At 44.5% G+C, this 18,981-nt stretch overlaps 2 protein-coding genes and 1 pseudogene across 2 annotated transcripts; all 3 read left to right on the top strand.

Annotated features, from left to right (window-relative positions):
* The first annotated feature begins 333 nt into the window (after positions 1–333).
* LOC107281440 (disease resistance protein PIK6-NP-like) lies at positions 334–12,116 on the top strand. The gene is made up of 6 exons (XM_015788327.3): positions 334–583; positions 5,948–8,901; positions 9,030–9,220; positions 9,403–9,453; positions 11,253–11,411; positions 11,518–12,116. The coding sequence occupies exons 1-2, from the start codon at positions 468–470 to the stop codon at positions 6,129–6,131; spliced, it is 300 nt and encodes a 99-aa protein (XP_015643813.1). The 5' UTR covers positions 334–467; the 3' UTR covers positions 6,132–8,901; positions 9,030–9,220; positions 9,403–9,453; positions 11,253–11,411; positions 11,518–12,116.
* Positions 12,117–15,475: 3,359 nt separating this feature from the next.
* On the top strand, positions 15,476–16,225 carry LOC136356976 (disease resistance protein Pik-2-like; annotated as a pseudogene).
* A 361-nt stretch (positions 16,226–16,586) lies between these two features.
* On the top strand, positions 16,587–18,227 carry LOC112939341 (disease resistance protein RPM1-like). The gene is made up of 2 exons (XM_026026348.2): positions 16,587–17,702; positions 17,819–18,227. Exons 1-2 carry the CDS (start codon positions 16,641–16,643, stop codon positions 17,918–17,920), a joined length of 1,164 nt encoding a protein of 387 aa, XP_025882133.1. The 5' UTR covers positions 16,587–16,640; the 3' UTR covers positions 17,921–18,227.
* The last annotated feature ends 754 nt before the right edge of the window (positions 18,228–18,981 follow it).

Raw genomic sequence — 18,981 nt, forward strand, 5'->3', positions numbered from 1 at the left:
CATGCGCGGAACAATGGATCTCACTAATCAAGTCGCACGCAGTTCTTTATATCTTGTTGATTATGGCTTGTGAAGCATAGATTCACCGAATTAATTGGGATGCTAAATTAGTCACATGCATACCCAAGCTTGCATATGACGTTATGTAGATAGAGATGGCCAATATAATGCGCTGGAAAGTCCAAAGTGAGGATGCAAAACATCTTATAGTGGGTAGTGGAGCCATGCAAGGACCTGGTCTAAAGCGCACCTAAACCGTAATGTGGACTTTAAAGTTAGGGGGAATATGATTCTCTTCATGTGCACCTAAACCGTAATATGCAGTGAAACGAACGCTATGATATGATGATAAGCTTAATTCCTCTCTCTGCTCAGACTGTTCAGTGCAAAAGCTACCAACGAGCTTGTCTCCTTGTGCGGTCGTGAGCTTGCTTGTGCTAAGCTTGAAGGGAGAGTCGAACGAATCCATGGCGGAGACGGTGCTGAGCATGGCGAGGTCGCTGGTGGGCAGTGCCATCAGCAAGGCCGCCTCTGCCGCTGCCAATGAGACGAGCCTCCTGCTCGGCGTCGAGAAGGACATCTGGTACGTACTGCACTGCTCTCGTTTATCCTAGCAAGTTCTTAGGCTCTTAATCTCGAAATTGAGGAACACCATGAAACACTAAAAGAGAGCTCGAAGACTAGGAAAGAAAACTAGAAGACTAAGCTTTGAAAGTCTTCTAAATCCAAGCATCTCGACATTGATCATCCTTGTGCAACATCATCCCTTCCTATTGCTTCACCAGAATCGGTGTCCCTTGTGGAGATCTCTGTCGTAGCGTCAAGGGGAGAATCCGAGAAGCAGAACTAGTCCGCGCTGCCTTCGCTACGCCATCTCCGCCATAGAGGATCTCATCCACGAAACATCCACCATCCAAACGGGAAACTGTTTTAAACACTCGGGTGGATGTTCACCCGTTTCTTGCATATCATCTAAATGGTTATGAAAAATTTTCAAAAAAAAAACATGATAGGTTAATATATAATATATCATCTCACAAATATGCAAGTTCAAATTCAACTTTTATAAGTTGTAAGTATAACAGGACGTTCATCTCACAAATATGCAAGTTTAAATTTAACTTTTACAAGTTGTAAGTGTAACAGTACGTCCATCGGATAGATTAATATCCATCTCCCCATCCAAACCCGTTGTTGCACCATCTGTCGAATCCGGCTGTGGACGCTCGGAGGCAAGAGCTAGCTCACCCGTCCCACACACACACCCAACGACGTCACAAGCGCCTCCGAACAACGCCAACTGATAACTTGGCAGCTCCTACGTGCCGACGTCGCGGTACTTGCCGGCGCTCCTAGCGCACGCACCGTCGAACCACACCGTCACCGACCAACTACCCACCGCCGCCGACTTCTGCCTCATCTGCCATCGTGGCCCTAGCCCAAGTTATCATCGTGGCAATTGCCGAGGCTCCTAAGTGTGCCACGGCCGAGGCAAAGTTCTAACTGAATCAGAGTATCAGACAGCCACCACCGACGCTACTTCTGCTTCATCTGCCATCGCCGTACTAGTTCAAGTTGTCGCTGTGGCAATCATGGGCCCTCCTAGCGTGCCACCCAACCGGACAGCCACGACATCCCCCATCACTGTTGTTATTGCCGCGCCCTGACCCCTATCGTCGTCGCTCTTAGCGCGTCGACGAGCCGACCAGCCACTGTCGTGCAGATGAAAAAAAAAACACATATTGGCCTGAGAGATCTGCTTAGTTCCAGTGCAGGTCCAACATGCTGTGAGATGCGGGCGTGCTAGTCAGTTTGATCTTGCAACTGACAAGATATATAAACAGCAGATAAAACAGCCGATCGACTAACAAGCCGATGGAGTAATTCCAGCCGATAGCCGATATTAGCCGATGCCGATTCTAGCCGATGTCGATAGGGTTTTGAACTATCGGCTATATGTCTAATGTAGGCAATGATATAAAGACAATTGGCTGATGATAATAAAATATAAAAATATAATCCAATAGAAACCAATCGGCTAATAATAAATATTGATCCGATGGTTAAAGCATACATCGGCTAAAAGTCCGATGTCATAAAATCCAATCGATTTAGATAAACAGTGAAACCTTTTTTGCAATCGGCTAAATCCAACTTGTATGTAATCTTCGTAAGCCGATGAACGTCCAGATAACTTATCGGCTAGCACCTCGATAAAACACTAGCATGAACCTATCGGCTTAACAAGATTTATATTATCAACAACAATCTAGTAGGTCGGACCTAACCGATGCAACACGGATTAGATATGATAATCTAATACTCGATGAGCCAATAGATCTGTCTAATGTGATGGATATAACAAATCTATTTATAACAGCATTGCGATTGTAGAGATATATCGGCTAAGACAGAATATCAGACCTAACTAAACCGATGCGTCTCTAAACACAATGCAATTAATTAGAGATATAATTGAGATATCAGCTAGGCAAATATATCAACCAAACTGGAGCGATCCAAGAGATCGGAGCAATGCAGCCTTGAACAACACCAATGTAGCCGATGGATTCACCAGGGCCGACGGAACGTAGGACTTACCCCTTCGCTGAAGATCGGGCTGAACCAATGCAGCCCCGCGTCAGGTGCCAAATTCCGCCGGTTGATAAGTAAAACCTCAGAAAAGAGGATGACGATGCGCCGAGAGTAGTATTGATCGAGAGATAAATTGCAATGACCCTGGATGTACATATTTGTACCCATGGGTAGATATTAGTTCTTGTAGGACAAGAAAGAAACTTTCCTAAAGATAAAATGAAAACATAAAGTCTTTATTGGATACTAAATACACTTTCCTAAAGATAAAAGGAAACTAAACCCTGCCTAATTAATAGATAAACTGCCATGTCGTATCCTCCTTGAACTCGGACTCTTTTAGATAAGCTACCTTTAACTAATCTTTACCCGAATCCATCAAGAATACAAATGTTGGCATTGATAGTTTCCATCGGTCAATTCTAGGACTTTGAAGCCGATACTGACTCTAAGCCGATGATTACTTTGTGCTTACCAAATTTTGTTGTTAACATGTCGCAACCACCATCACCGGCCAGCCACCCTGATCATTGTTGTTGACTCAGCATTCGCCAGGCTGAGCAGTCCACATACATGCCGCCATCTCCATGGCACTGTCGTTGCCGCCCCTTTCTCCTAGAGCCGCCGCAGCGCTCTTCGACACACCTACTGCATCGTCGAGCAGTCGTGCTACCACCTCCTCCATCGACCATAGCCGCCTCTTCTGCTGCACCGGATCCACCCACACCAACCACCAGATACAGTCAAGCCCTCATTCCCGGATCCCATATCCATCCATGCCACTACTGTGCTGCCCAGTCCAAGGAATGGAGCGAAGGAGGAAGCCCCGCCGCTGCCCTCCCGGCGGCCACATGCACTCCAGTGCCTTGCTCCGACGGCAGCGAGGTTGGAAAATGGGTGGCAGCGGCTAGGGTTTATCTGGGGAGAAGGAAAAGGAGAGGGAGGGGGGGGGGTCCACTTCCAGCTTAATTAGCCTAGATCTTATTGACAAATCAGTTGCTGGGTGCACAGACATGTTATTCTTTTTGCATGACCAATCTTGAACACTTAGGTATGTTAGTTGAGTGGACACTGGTCTATCTGAAACATCTCTTCACATGGAGGCTGCGAATGAGTTTTCTTTTTGAGAGACCAAAGTTTCGTTGTATGTTAAGTGATAAAGCCTTGGTAAGAAATGCTACCACAAACGAACTAATAACTCCAAACGTAAAGTGGAGGAACCCGTATGGGTGACTCGAGTGGCGACAAACTCTAGCACCTCCACCTCCTTGGATGGGCTGCGGCGGTGCTTTCAGCATCCCAGTCTCCTTGGAGGCATCATCTAGAATTAAGGTCTTGTTATTGCTTAGCATGCCTTAGGGCACGTCCAGTGTTTAGTTCGACTAAAACTTCCATGAAAGCCAAACAAAAGTTCTGTTTGACCACCACAGTGTAAAAATCGATTGTGGGACCCATGCAAAAAAATCACAATCTCAGCTGCCTATGCTCTCCTCCTGGACCTGATAGCCGTGCACAACAAATATTTTTTTAAACTGGATGTGTTCGGCTTCTCTTTAAAGATCGTTTTTTCCTCTGACACTTACCAACCGGCTTTCACAGTGTGGTCAGTTCTTTTTTTTTTTACGCAAAGTTTGATTTTAGTCAGACACGGGAGGATCTGTTAAGCAGGCTTAGAAATTTCGGACCCCTCCAATACAATATTATTTTAGCCAAAATTTTCTAATTTTTTAATTTTTCATGAATTTTGGTAATATTTGTTCTAATTTAACTAAATTTTGTTCAAAATTTCGGTCTATCAGTGACCTCCGATCAAATCAGTTAAACCGAGAAAATAAACCATGCTCTTAAGAGAGTTTGGTATGGTTCAATATCAAAACTTATAGTCTTGCAATTTTTTCTACCCTTTATCTTTTTCCCTGACTATTTAGTATGGATCGTTTAAAAAAAAGAAAGCCCATTGGTGACCAAGGGCTTGTTTGATTCAAGACCATCCCTAGCCTTACCAACCTTTTGGCAATGGCAAAAATTGGTTGTTGCCAAAAATATTGGCACAAATTGGCTAAGCCTATGATTGGTTTCTACCAAAGTTGAATTTTGGCATTCAATCAAGCCAAATAATTTGGCAATAACATTTTCTTATCTATGGATATAACATATGGCAAATATTTTGGCATTACCATTTTCTTTTTGCCAAACATGTTATTCCTTTTGAATGACCAATCTTGACACCTTATGTATGTTAGTAGTGGAATCGACACTATTCTATCTAAAACATCTCTTTACATAGAGGCCGCTAATAATTTTTCTTTGAGATAACCAAATTTTCCTTACAAGTTAAGCAACAAAGACCATTGGTAAGATATGCTACGACAAATGAACTAATAACTCCAAACGTAAAGCGGAGGATCCCGCATTTCCCACGTGGGTGACTCGAGCGGTGACAAACCCTAGTACCTCCACCCCCTTGGGTGGGTTGTGGTGGCACTTTCGGCACCGTATTTTCCTTGGACGGATCATTTAGAAAGTCCTATTATTGCCTAGTATGCCTTGACAGTTTAGGCAACACTCTTGGATGGTGGTGTCCTTTGCCCTGGTGATCTAGTAGCCCATGGATGTTTAGTTATTTGGACATGGTGTTGGATGGTGCGCTCGTGGGCCTGTTGTAGGTCTGGTGCCAACCAGTCATGCTTAGAAATAGCCGGATAGGTGCACAGTGCTAGTTCTTTACTTGGTGGTTTGTGCAGCGCTATCGACATGTGGTGGTGTGCTTTTTCTTTGTCCGGATAATAATCTCATAGGGCTATACTCTTGTTATTTTGCTGCTATATTATTATGATAACTTGGTATGGTTCGTTTTTTCTTTTTTTGGAAAAACACCTAGTTGATCAAGGGCTTGTTTGGTTCAAGTGCATTCCTAATCTTACCTTTTCTTTTTTTTTTTTGCAATGGCAAGAATTGTTCATTGCAAAAAAAAAAAAGAGATAAAAATTGGCTAGGCTTACGTTTTGGTTCTTACCAAAGTTGTACTTTGAGACCAAATATATGGCAAAATTTTGGCATAACCTTTTTTTTTTTGCTTGGTTGAGCTTGGTACAAACCAAACAGTCACAAAATAGACTGTCATGAATCACGCCTACTAAATTCCTTTGAACCGAACTAGAATATATTTGCTCTTAAAAGATTTCTTGATTTCAATTGGTACCATTTACTAGTAGAAACTTAAATTTAAATTTTAAAAACAAAATCATAATATTGTTGTTATGGAAATTTTAGTCATTTTAGTACTTTTGTAATATATGAGTTGGGTTATACTTGAGATATCCTAAATTGCTTTAAGATGAACAATTGCTAGGTATATCAAAGATGAGCTAAAAACAATGCAGGCATTCCTTAGAGCTGCTGAAGTTATGAAAAAGAAAGATGAACTATTAAAGGTTTGGGCAGAGCAAATACGTGACCTGTCGTATGACATTGAAGATTCCCTGATGAATTTAAAGTCCATATTGAAAGCCAAACCCTATTTCGTCAGTTGGTGAAACTTAGAGAGCGCCACCGGATCGCTATCCGTATCCACAACCTCAAATCAAGAGTTGAAGAAGTGAGTAGCAGGAACACACGCTACAATTTAGTCGAGCCTATTTCCTCCGGCACAGAGGATGACATGGATTCCTATGCAGAAGACATTCGCAATCAATCAGCTCGAAATGTGGATGAAGCTGAGCTTGTTGGGTTTTCTGACTCCAAGAAAAGGCTGCTTGAAATGATCGATACCAATGCTAATGATGGTCCGGCCAAGGTAATCTGTGTTGTTGGGATGGGTGGTTTAGGCAAGACAGCTCTTTCGAGGAAGATCTTTGAAAGCGAAGAAGACATTAGGAAGAACTTCCCTTGCAATGCTTGGATTACAGTGTCACAATCATTTCACAGGATTGAGCTACTTAAAGATATGATACGCCAACTTCTTGGCCCCAGTTCTCTGGATCAACTCTTGCAAGAATTGCAAGGGAAGGTGGTGGTGCAAGTACATCATCTTTCTGAGTACCTGATAGAAGAGCTCAAGGAGAAGAGGTACTTTGTTGTTCTAGATGATCTATGGATTTTACATGATTGGAATTGGATAAATGAAATTGCATTTCCTAAGAACAATAAGAAGGGCAGTCGAATAGTAATAACCACTCGGAATGTTGATCTTGCGGAGAAGTGTGCCACAGCCTCACTGGTGTACCACCTTGATTTCTTGCAGATGAACGATGCCATAACATTGCTACTGAGAAAAACAAATAAAAATCATGAAGACATGGAATCAAATAAAAATATGCAAAAGATGGTTGAACGAATTGTAAATAAATGTGGTCGTCTACCATTAGCAATACTTACAATAGGAGCTGTGCTTGCAACTAAACAGGTGTCAGAATGGGAGAAATTCTATGAACACCTTCCTTCAGAACTAGAAATAAACCCAAGCCTGGAAGCTTTGAGGAGAATGGTGACCCTAGGTTACAACCACCTACCATCCCATCTGAAACCATGCTTTTTGTATCTAAGTATCTTTCCTGAGGATTTTGAAATCAAAAGGAATCGTCTAGTAGGTAGATGGATAGCAGAAGGGTTTGTTAGACCAAAGGTTGGGATGACGACTAAGGATGTCGGAGAAAGTTACTTTAATGAGCTAATCAACCGAAGTATGATTCAACGATCAAGAGTGGGCATAGCAGGAAAAATTAAGACTTGTCGAATTCATGATATCATCCGTGATATCACAGTTTCAATCTCGAGACAGGAAAATTTTGTATTGTTACCAATGGGAGATGGCTCTGATTTAGTTCAGGAAAACACTCGCCACATAGCATTCCATGGGAGTATGTCCTGCAAAACAGGATTGGATTGGAGCATTATTCGATCATTAGCTATTTTTGGTGACAGACCCAAGAGTCTAGCACATGCAGTTTGTCCAGATCAATTGAGGATGTTACGGGTCTTGGATCTTGAAGATGTGACATTCTTAATCACTCAAAAAGATTTCGACCATATTGCATTGTTGTGCCACTTGAAATACTTGAGTATTGGATATTCGTCATCCATATATTCACTTCCCAGATCCATTGGTAAACTACAGGGCCTACAAACTTTGAACATGCCGAGCACATACATTGCAGCACTACCAAGTGAGATCAGTAAACTCCAATGTCTGCATACTCTTCGTTGTATAGGACAGTTTCATTATGACAACTTTAGTCTAAACCACCCAATGAAGTGCATAACTAACACAATATGCCTGCCTAAAGTATTCACACCTTTAGTTAGTCGCGATGATCGTGCAAAACAAATTGCTGAATTGCACATGGCCACCAAAAGTTGCTGGTCTGAATCATTCGGTGTGAAGGTACCCAAAGGAATAGGTAAGTTGCGAGACTTACAGGTTCTAGAGTATGTAGATATCAGGCGGACCAGTAGTAGAGCAATCAAAGAGCTGGGGCAGTTAAGCAAGCTGAGGAAATTAGGTGTGACAACAAACGGGTCGACAAAGGAAAAATGTAAGATACTTTATGCAGCCATTGAGAAGCTCTCTTCCCTCCAATCTCTCCATGTGGATGCTGTGTTATTCTCAGGTATTATTGGAACACTTGAGTGCCTAGATTCTATTTCATCTCCTCCTCCCCTACTAAGGACACTCAGGTTGAATGGAAGTCTTGAAGAGATGCCTAACTGGATTGAGCAGCTCACTCACCTGAAGAAGTTCGACTTACGGAGGAGTAAACTAAAGGAAGGTAAAACCATGCTGATACTTGGGGCATTGCCCAACCTCATGGTCCTTTATCTTTATCGGAATGCTTACCTTGGGGAGAAGCTAGTATTCAAAACGGGAGCATTCCCAAATCTTAGAACACTTTGTATTTACGAATTGGATCAGCTAAGAGAGATCAGATTTGAGGACGGCAGCTCACCCCTGTTGGAAAAGATAGAAATAGGCAAGTGCAGGTTGGAATCTGGGATTATTGGTATCATTCACCTTCCAAAGCTCAAGGAGATTCCAATTACATACGGAAGTAAAGTGGCTGGGCTTGGTCAGCTGGAGGGAGAAGTGAACACACACCCAAATCGCCCCGTGCTGCTAATGTACAGTGACCGAAGGTATCACGACCTGGGGGCTGAAGCCGAAGGATCTTCTATAGAAGTGCAAACAGCAGATCCTGTTCCTGATGCCGAAGGATCAGTCACTGTAGCAGTGGAAGCAACGGATCCCCTTCCCGAGCAGGAGGGAGAGAGCTCGCAGTCGCAGGTGATCACGTTGACGACGAATGATAGGTCAGTCACTCCCTACATGGCAGCTTAATTAACTTGTTTCTAATTCTCTTCTTGTTCAGTATTAGCCATCAGGTGAGGGCGATGATTTCAACTCACTTTTCATCTCTCTCGTTTTCTTAACCTGACAGCGAAGAGATAGGCACAGCTCAAGCTGGCTGACGATCTCCTCCCCCATCAGCGTCGTCATCAGCGAACAGATAGGGCAGGGCTTCCCTGCTTCTGCGTGCACCTCACTGCTCTGACTCGGAGGGACATGATGATCAATGAGGCTTCCAGTTCCCAAATGTGCGCCTAACACACTCAGTCATTCCCATCCCAGGTATGAATTGATCGATCTGATTTATTCCTTGCCGTGAGGTGCAAATGTTTGATGCTTACTTTGATCAGGGTATTCTGTTTCGGGCTGTGATATGCACAATTACTCTCAATTCGTGTTTTGATGCTGAGTTTTTATTTCTCTTCTTACCCGTGCACTCTTCATTTCCATTTCATTCATAACAGAAAACAATTTGATTGCATTGTGGAAGGGAATATAAGATCAGAAATCAGATGGTTAGTTGTGGTTTTCTTATTTCGTTTGCTATGAGCACCAATCGTTTTGCTAGAATGTCTTTTTTTTGAACGACTCGCACGAGACGGTGCGATGTTCTATTGATAGAGCAGGAAAAGAATTACAAGACTACAACCCTGGAGGGTCATAACCAGGAAAAAGAAAAAATATACCACCACCCACACACCGGCAGCGCCAACACACACGACAGGAGAAGGTTAGCACCGGACCGGCCGCCGCTAGACCAACAAAGGAGCACAGACGAGATTGCACGAATCCACGGCTGACGCACCGATGCTCCACCACCACTCAAACTCTGCCGACATGTGGGGCCCCTGCACCGACGCCCCCCGCCGGCCAGCCTTTGCGCGCCGAAGACCGCGCCACACCCACCGGTAGCTCCACCACGCACCGAGGTCACCTCTTCCACCGCCGGCCGCGCCTCTCGCGCCAAGCCGGCCTCCTCCACCGGACGCGCCTCTCGCGCCAATCCGGCCTCCCTCCATCGGCTGCGCCTCTCGCGCCAAGCCGGCCTCCATCTCTGCCGCCGGCGCCTCTCGCGCCGAGCCGGCCTCCGCTGCCATCGGCTGCGCACTCTGCGACAAGCCGTTCTCTGACCCCTCCTCCAAACGATGCTGCGCCGGTCCGATGTAGCCGTCTGCCACGCCCTCGGCAAGCCGTCCGAGGCCGCCATGCCTCCTCCCACCACCGTCACGGTCACCATCACCTCACCGTCGCCGCCGTCACCTCACAACCGACTCCTTCCCCGCCTCCACTGCCGATGTCGCCGCCGCCTCCTCAGTCACGGCCGTCGCAAGCCGGCCGTCGTCGCCGCTGCCACTGTCACCAACCACCGACGCCAGCAGCCGCCATCGCAAAACCGCCGCCACCTCCAACGCAGCCGCCCCGATGTCGTCGCCATGCGGGGGGGGGGGGGGGGGGGGCAAATAGGCCTTCAGCACGCTAGATCCGCCCCACGGGGGGCCAAAATGGCCTGCAGCGCCTGATCCGGCCGCCGTCGCCAGCCTCGCCGCCAGAGCCACCCGCCGTCGTCAGCCTCGCCGCCACCTCCATCCCCGCCGCCATCTCCATCCCCGCCGCCGGCGCCCCCTCACCATCCCCGACGCCGTCGTCGCCTTCCCCGCCGCCAGCCGCCACCAACTACCGCCGCCACCTCGCCATCTTCAATCCCCGCCGCCACCACCACCAACTGCCGCCACCACCTTAGGCCGACCCTCCGCCGGCGGCCTCCCCACCAGATCCGGCCGCGGCGGCCCGGATCTGGGTGGCCTTCGCTGTCTCGCGCAGCCCCCCACCGCCGACGGGAGAGGCAGACGAAGGCGACGAAGCCCCGCCGCCGCCGTCCTTGCGGCCGCTCGGGCGGCGGCGAGGCGGCAGAGGGAGGAAGGGGGGAGCGGCAACGCCGGCTGTTTTCGCCTCCCGTGTCGCCCGTGAGGGAGGGCGACGCGGGGGCCTCGATGAGTTTTTTTGCTAGAATGTCTGAAAGATCTTGTGTACATATGGTGGACTGAACAATTGAACATTACTAGTTATCATATTTTATATTGTTGCTAACCGATCACATAGTCCAGTACTCCAGTAGTAAGATTTTTGTTAAGTTTATTGTTACTGAATATATTGTTTGGCCTGCAGTTGTTATTTCTCTCAAAAAAAAAATAATTTGTTAGTCTCAAATACAAAAAGAATGACAGATCAAACAAGTTGTTTCACTCTACTAGTTTCAAATTGATCATCTCTGTTTGTTCTTCATTCATTTTCTCTCTGTAAGAGAGTTTGATAGGGTGGAGATGCGGTCATGTGGATGATCAAATGGACTACATCAGACGCATCACACTGCTGCCCAACCTTTACGCACTGTTGACAAATGGAGTGCAGGTCCTAAACCAGGCCAGAAGTTTGTTCAGTGTTCTTGTTCCAAAATAAACATTCTGGATGGCAGGTTAATTTATTATAACATTCACTCTTATAGCTTTCTTAGTCAAAACTACAAATAAGGTCTCCTAAAAAATGCATCGACGTTGATATCTGTGTTTTCTGCCATGCAGAATGACTTGCTCTCAATGGTTGAAGCTGCAACCTTCCAGGCTCATTTCTGGCTGAATCCAAATTGGTCGCTTGGAGGCTGGAGCTGCATGACATCAGAGATCACAATGCCACTTTTTGTTGCCATGGGTGAGCGTACATGGATCATGCCGCTAAGCCTTTACTCCGAGCTAGCAGAAAACTGGCTGGCTGTAGATCGAGTTCGCCATCGCCCTCAACTTTGTCGATGTGATGGTGATCATGGATAGATGTATGTCACAGCGCAAAGCGGAGACTCCAATGTTAGCAACCGTACTGTAAATGTGGAGGGGAAAATTTCTCAAGGGGACAACCATGGAACAGAGGAGATGGAGCAAAGTAGTTGCTCTTGCTATCATTTCAGATCTCAGGCTGATCTCTAGCTCTGATAGGAGTACTAATTAGTATGTGTGTGTATTTAATCATTGATGGTACGTTTTAAGAGTTGAACCAGATATTGCTTGATCATTACATGACGATATGTAAAAAATGGTATTGACAAGGAGACGCAGGAACAGGGTGGTTCATTGCTCTGTTTAATCTTAATCTTGGAGAGCTAGGATGGAAAACTGAGTTGGTGGTTTTATCTCTACTACTTTTGATGTTGTCCAAAACAAATTTGTTTCTACTCATGTACGTATGTAAAAACACAAATTTTAGTGATTACAGAACTTATTTTTCTCTTTAATCAGATTATTTATCAGTGGGATTTTTCTTTCTCTAGTAGTACTGTATAAAAATACTTTTTTATCGTCAATCCTCCTAAAATTCCTATTTATAAACTCATTTTTCTTCAGTTTTTTTTCTGTATTTTGATTCTCTTTCCTCTACGTGACTACACATTTTGAATTGAACATGCTCTGTATCTGCTCGGAATACTTATTATTCAGCCAACTTAAATGCATGAGATTTGCTCCGGTCCACCAAAAATTACCTCGAGGTACTAGTACCTCATGGTACCAAATCGTTTCCGATCGTGAAACGATTTGGTACCGTCAGTTACCGTACCTAGAGATCTAAATGCATAGGGGCATTTGGAATGTGCACTTAACAGTTGTTTGAACACTTCCAAGGAATTTCTCCTCAGTTGTCGGACGACTCATTCATTTTCATCGCTTCCAACAATTATCAACTGTGTCTCTTCCTCTCCCCCTAGATCCGGCCCTACCACCGCCAAAGCTGACCGGCGTCTGCGCGGCGGCTAGGACATCGGCGACGGGGAGGTGGGAGGCGGAGGCACGGCGATGGTGGCCAGAGGCAGCCGGGCTCGTGCGCTGACCGTCTGGGTTGGTGACGGCTAGAGGTGGTCGGGAGGACGGCGGGTAGCGGCTATGCGTCGGCGACGGAGGACCTTCGAACGGCGGTGGGGGCAGTAGCGGAGGACGGCGTCGGCCCAGGACGACAACGGCTCCCATCGGTGCCGGTGGCCCTAGGGGCTGCGGCGGAGGACGACGGTTGTTCACGTCGGCGGCCGTGGCCCTAAGGGCATTGGCGGCTTCCGTCGGCCGGCGGCCCAGGATGGCAGCGGTTCTCATTGGTGCCGGTGGCCCTAGGGGCTGCGGCGGAGGACAACGGCAGCTCCCGTCGGCACCGGTGGCCCTAGGGGTAGCAGCGGAGGACGGTGGCGGTTCCCGTCGGTGTTGGCGGCCTGGGATGGCGGCAGTCTGAGTACTATGGATAATGGAGGCCTAGAAATCTGGCAAAGTGGAAGCTAACCCCATCGGTTCGTATCTGGTTGGCTAGTTCTAACTAAACGATGAACAACGACGGTTGAAAGTGTGCTAAATGGCAGCACGTAGAGTCAACTCACCTGAAACGGATAAAGATGGCACCAACGGAGGTTTGCATCGACGGCGCACTAGGGGCAATGACGAATAGACAACTTCCACTCGTCAAACCTGGTTGTTTCATAAGAATATGGTGGGAAGCAGAGAAGCTGGGATGTGTCGAGGTCGTTTGGTTTTCTTTTCTTTTTTGATTGTGTGTTCTCCTCGTTGTTGAGGTGTGAGTATAAGTGCTCTTGTATCCTTTTGGCTGTGTATATCCTTCATAATATAGAGGCCAGATTAATGAAAATCCATTATCTAAAAAAAAAATTGTCAGACGGCTAATTAAACCTAAGAATTCCATGTGCAAGGACTTGTACTAGTGTTCCCAAATCTTAGAACACTTTGGCTTTACAAATTGGATCAACTAAGAGAAATCAGATTTGAGGACGGCAGCTCACCCCAGTTGGAAAAGATAGAAATCTCTTGGTGCAGGTTAGAATTAGGGATTATTGGTATCATTCACCTTCCAAGGCTCAAGGAAATTTCACTTGAATACAGAAGTAAAGTGGCTAGGTTTGCTCAGCTTGAGGGAGAAGTGTGCGCACATCCAAAGCATCCAGTGCTGCAAATGATGGAGGATCGAAGCTATCGCGACCTAGGAGGTGATGCCGAAGTATCTGCTGTACAAGTGCAAGCAGGATCCCCTCCCTGAGCAAGAGGGAGAGAGCACGCAGGTGATCACGTTGACGACAAACTACAGGTCAGTCACTCCCTACATGGCAGCTTAATTAGCTAGTTTTCTCTTCTTATTCAGTATTAGCCGTCAGGTGATATCGATGATTTCAACTCACCCTTTCACCTCTCTTGTTTTCTTAACCTAACAGTGAACAGATAGGCACAGCTCAAGCTGGTTTGATCAAGTCATCATCTCCTCCTCCATTGGCATCTCGGGTCGTCCCTGGCTCCCTGCTTCTGTGGCTCCGAGCAGGGGTGCTGATCTAAGGAGGCATCCACTTTTTTCAATTGCGTCTCAGGTATGAATTGTTCGATCTGATCTTTTCTCGTGATATGTTACTGTTCCAGCATGAGTATTTCAACCAGCGGCTTAGAATTTTTCGTTTGATCAGGTTTTTTCCCTTTCTTACCTGGGCACTATACTTTTGGTTTTCTTATTTCATTTTTGCTGTGCACACCAGTTGTTTGCTAGAATGTCTGAAAGAGCTTGTGTTCATGGTTAGCTCAACATTATGTGTTAGTCATATTTTATATCGTTGCTGACCTATCACATAGCGCAGGAGTTTTTTTGCTATGTTTATTGTTGCTTGCTGTTGATTTTCCTTTTTGTAAAGAATATTAGCTTTTTAGATAACGAAAAGAATACTACGTATCCTGCAAAAAGGATTGATTTGGTCGTCACTGGCTAGTAGGGGTGAAAACGGTACGGAAACTTTCCGGATTCCGGACCTATTTTGGAAACGGAATCTGTCGGTCAGAATTTTTTTGGAATTTTTCGGAAACGGAAACGAATTCGGAAATATTTTCTCGGAAACGGAATCGGAAATGATAAGGGCAGTTTCCATCGGAACTCGGAATCGGTCGGAAACTTTCTGGAAATTTTCTCGGAATTTCCGGAAATTTTGTGACTGAAATAGTGAATACCATGGTATTTGGCTGTTATTTTTTTTAAAGTATTTGTTATGCAAATCTGAAGTTACATAAGAATATTTTTTTCCTGCATTAGGATTTATCAACATCAGTAATCTCTTAAACATAGATAATTTATTTCATAGATTGTGTTCTGTGATTGAGACTTAAAAAATAGACTTATATGATTGTGTTTTATGATGAATTGTTGACCGTTGAGACTTGAGAATTGGATTTATCAGTTTGAGAGGTTTTTTATTCCGATAAATTTTGTTACCATATTCGTGCCGATTCGTTTTCGCTCCGTTTTCGGTTTCGATAATATTTGATTCCGTTTTCGTATCCGGAGTTTCCGATTCCGATTGCGAAAAAAATATGAAAACGAAAACGATAACGGTGGTTTTTGTCCGTTTCCATACCGCCGTTTTCACCCTTACTGGCTAGTACAAAACAATTTGGATTGTCGGAGTTGCTGGTCTTGGGAAACTACTCTTCAAAGGTGGTTTACAAAACTCTGATGTTAGTACCAAGTCCTTGCAGGGAGAGATATAGAAGAGTGGGAAATTTTGTATGCTCAACTTCCATCAGAACTTGGATGCAACCCAAGCCTTGCAGCAATGAAGAAGGTGGTAGCCCTTAGTTACAATTACTTGCCTTCTCATGTTAAGCCTTGCTTTCTATACCTTTGCATCTTTCCTGAGGATTTTGATGTCCAAAGGAAGCGCCTAGTTCATAGATGGATTGCAGAGGGATTTGTTAGAGCTAAGGGTGGAGTGAGAATTGTTGATGTGACAGAGAAATATTTTAATGAGTTGATTGACTGAAGTATGATTCAAGCATCTAGAGTGAACATAGACAAAGGTACTATTAAGAGCTGCCGAGTCCATGATATCATGCATGATGTAATGATATCAATATTGGAAGAAAATTTTGTATATTTGATGAGGGATGATGGAACTAGTGTAGTGGAGGAAAAATATTCGCCATGTAGCGTACCATGACAGCAAGTGTTCTATTATAGGCATGGACTGGAGCCATGTACGGTCGTTAACTTTGTTTGGCGATGAGAGACCCAAAGAGCTCTCACCTCCATTCTGTTCTCCCCAATTGAAAATGCTAAGGGTGCTGGATCTACTAGATATTATATTTGGACTAGCAAAAAGATATGGATAAAATATGGTTGTTGGGTCACTTGAAATATGCCAATATTAGGTGTTCCAATGAATGCTCAAGCATTTATGCACTTCCTACGGCCCGTTTGGTTGGAGGGAGTTTTTAGTAGGGATTGAGAGTTTAGAGGGATGAGGCTATTAAGTGTTTTGTTTGGTTGGGAGACATAGGAATTTTGGTGGGATGGGGATGGGGAATTGAGAAAGGAACTCCCTCCTTTTCAATACCTGGGTAGGGACAGGTAATTGGGAGGGAATTCCTCCTCTACTTTATCTAAGCAAATCACAGCCATCCATTTTTATTAATGACCTAATCTCCAACTAAACTCCCTATCAATTCCATCAGCTCTACCAAACAAGATATTGGGATTAAAAATCAAATTCCCATCTTGATCTCGTCATAAATTCCCTCGTGTAAATTCCCAATCCCCTTCCCTCGAGTTACCAAACAAGCCGTAGTTCGATAAGAAAATTACAAGAGTTACACATTGGACATATCTGACACTTATATTACAACGCTACCAAATGAGATTAGTAAATTGCAGTCTATGTGTCCTCCGTGGTAGAAGACAAGGATCCTACTATGACCTTGATACATATAATCGTAAGGAACGTGTACTTATTTTATCATGTATTCCTTTGATTATGGCTTTAAGTGATTCTGATAACCATAGAAGACTAATTACCGATCTACACACGGGTTGTTCAAGTCATTGGCATAGAATTAAAGATGGTGTAAGGGTACCAAGAGGAATCAAGAATTTGAAGAGATTGAAAGTACTAGAGATAGTGGATATCGCGGTAACTGACAGCAAAGCAATTCAAGAGTTGGGGGAACTTAACCAGCTAAGAAAACTAAGTGTCATGACAAAAGGGTCAAACAAGAAAAAGTGCAAAATACTTTGTGCAGCCATCGAAAAGCTCACTTCCTTCAAATCTCTCTATGTGGATGGTGATCATGGATACTCACTTGATGGAACACTTGAGTGTCTTGATTCTATTTCCCATCCTCCTTCCCTCAAGAGCCTTAGATTGAAGGGGTGTATTAAGGAGACACCCAACTGGTTTAGGGAGCTCAAACACTTGGTGAAGATTTACTTATATAAAAGTCACCTAAATGGAGATACCATGGAGATACTCGGGGAACTACATAATCTCATGGATCTTCACTTTCGTTGGTATGCATACGTTGGGGAGAAGCTAGTGTTCATTGAGGGAGCATTCCAAAATCTCCGGAAGCTTGTTGTTGAAACTGAGGATAAACTAAGAGAGGTGAGGTTTGAGGAGGGCACCTCACCCCAGATGGAATGGATAGAAATCTGTCATTGCGAACTGATATCAGGGATTGTTGGTGTCAAGCACCTTCCAAGGCTCAAGGAGATAGGACTCAAATCTGCTAAAGTGGCAAGGCTTGGTCAGCTGGAGGGTGAAGTGGACACACACCCCAATCGGCCCATATTGCGCCTGTCTGAGAAGCGAAGCTATCACGACTTGGGGGAAACCCATGTATCTGTTGTTGAGGTGGAAGTGGCGGATGAGCCCCTTCTCACCAGCAGCCTGTGGACGTTGACGATCGAACAACAACCAGTCAGTCCTGCATTATGACATTCATGCAGCTACTTGTTTTGTTTTTCTCTTCTGTTCAGCACTAGCTTAGCTTATCTCATTTTCTTACTTTTTTCGTTCTTCCTTGTTGTCTCTAGCAAAACCCAATAGTTAGCGAAGAATGCTCGATGGTGCCGATCTCGCCTCTAGATGGTGATGATGATCAGTTCTCCGTTGTGAGCTCTCCTGGCTGCCTGTAGTGCTGATCCCGGAGTCCCCTGCTGCATTTTCCACCTCCCGTGCCTGAGGTCAGTTCAGTATCTGCCCTGAGTCACCATGCCGGTATTTGTTTGTTTCTATATGATTTGATTAGTAGGATGCTTTTTGTTTTTGAAATTTTGTATCATGATTGGTTGGAGCGTGTGATTAGGTTTCTTACAGGTGCAGCAGAGGTCGTATTTTGTTTTAATGTGCACACCAGATGTTCGTCCAAATGTCTTGTCAAAATTTTTTTATCTTTTGATTTGTCAAGTATTTATGATTCGCAATATGAAACATCGTTGGTCAGGATCTGTGCTGCACGTATCGATGCAATGTAATGATCCAAGTTACGGTTCCGTTTGTTCGTTATCTTCTTATCAATTTAGGCCCTGTTTTTTTTTCAGCTTGGGATTTTTATAATCTAGATTATTGAGTCAGATTACTATAAACTAGACTGTTATAATATGTAGTAGAATAAACGGTTAGTTGTTTCTTTCCTAGATTATTAGAGCCTAGAATATTAGGTTTGCAAGTCTAAAGAGGGAGTGGGGTGGCATGGTGGGTAATTTTTCACCCAATAATCTAGAAAAAGCTCACCTAAATGAGCTTATCAGATTAGAGTAAGCTGGGCTCCAGATTATAATAAGCTACTTCAATAAGTTGTCTGTTTCTTTCAGCTTACTCCCAATAAACTGGATTATAATAATCCCAATCTGAAAGAAACAGGGCCTTAGTGTTCCGTACCAGATTTTCAAAAAGGAACTAATATTTCTTACCAACCATTTCTGATGTAATCTCTCTATCCACTGTCATACCGTGTTACCTGTAGACTGTAGTCTGTAGACATAAAAAAAGTACCTTTTTGGTCTCTGAAACATTTACCTGTATCGACTGGTCTCCAATATATCCTTTTGTTTTCATTCAATTTGAAACGGCCTTCTTTTTGCCAATCCATTAAAGAACTGGTTTGCGAATGTTTAGTTTGAGAGTAGCTTGACCAAATGGGCCTTAAGCCTGATTGCAGTGGATTTTACTTGCTCAGGGTAAAACCAAATTAAAG

The sequence above is a fragment of the Oryza sativa genome, chromosome 6 (assembly GCF_034140825.1).
Source record: "Oryza sativa Japonica Group chromosome 6, ASM3414082v1".
NCBI lineage: Eukaryota > Viridiplantae > Streptophyta > Magnoliopsida > Poales > Poaceae > Oryza > Oryza sativa.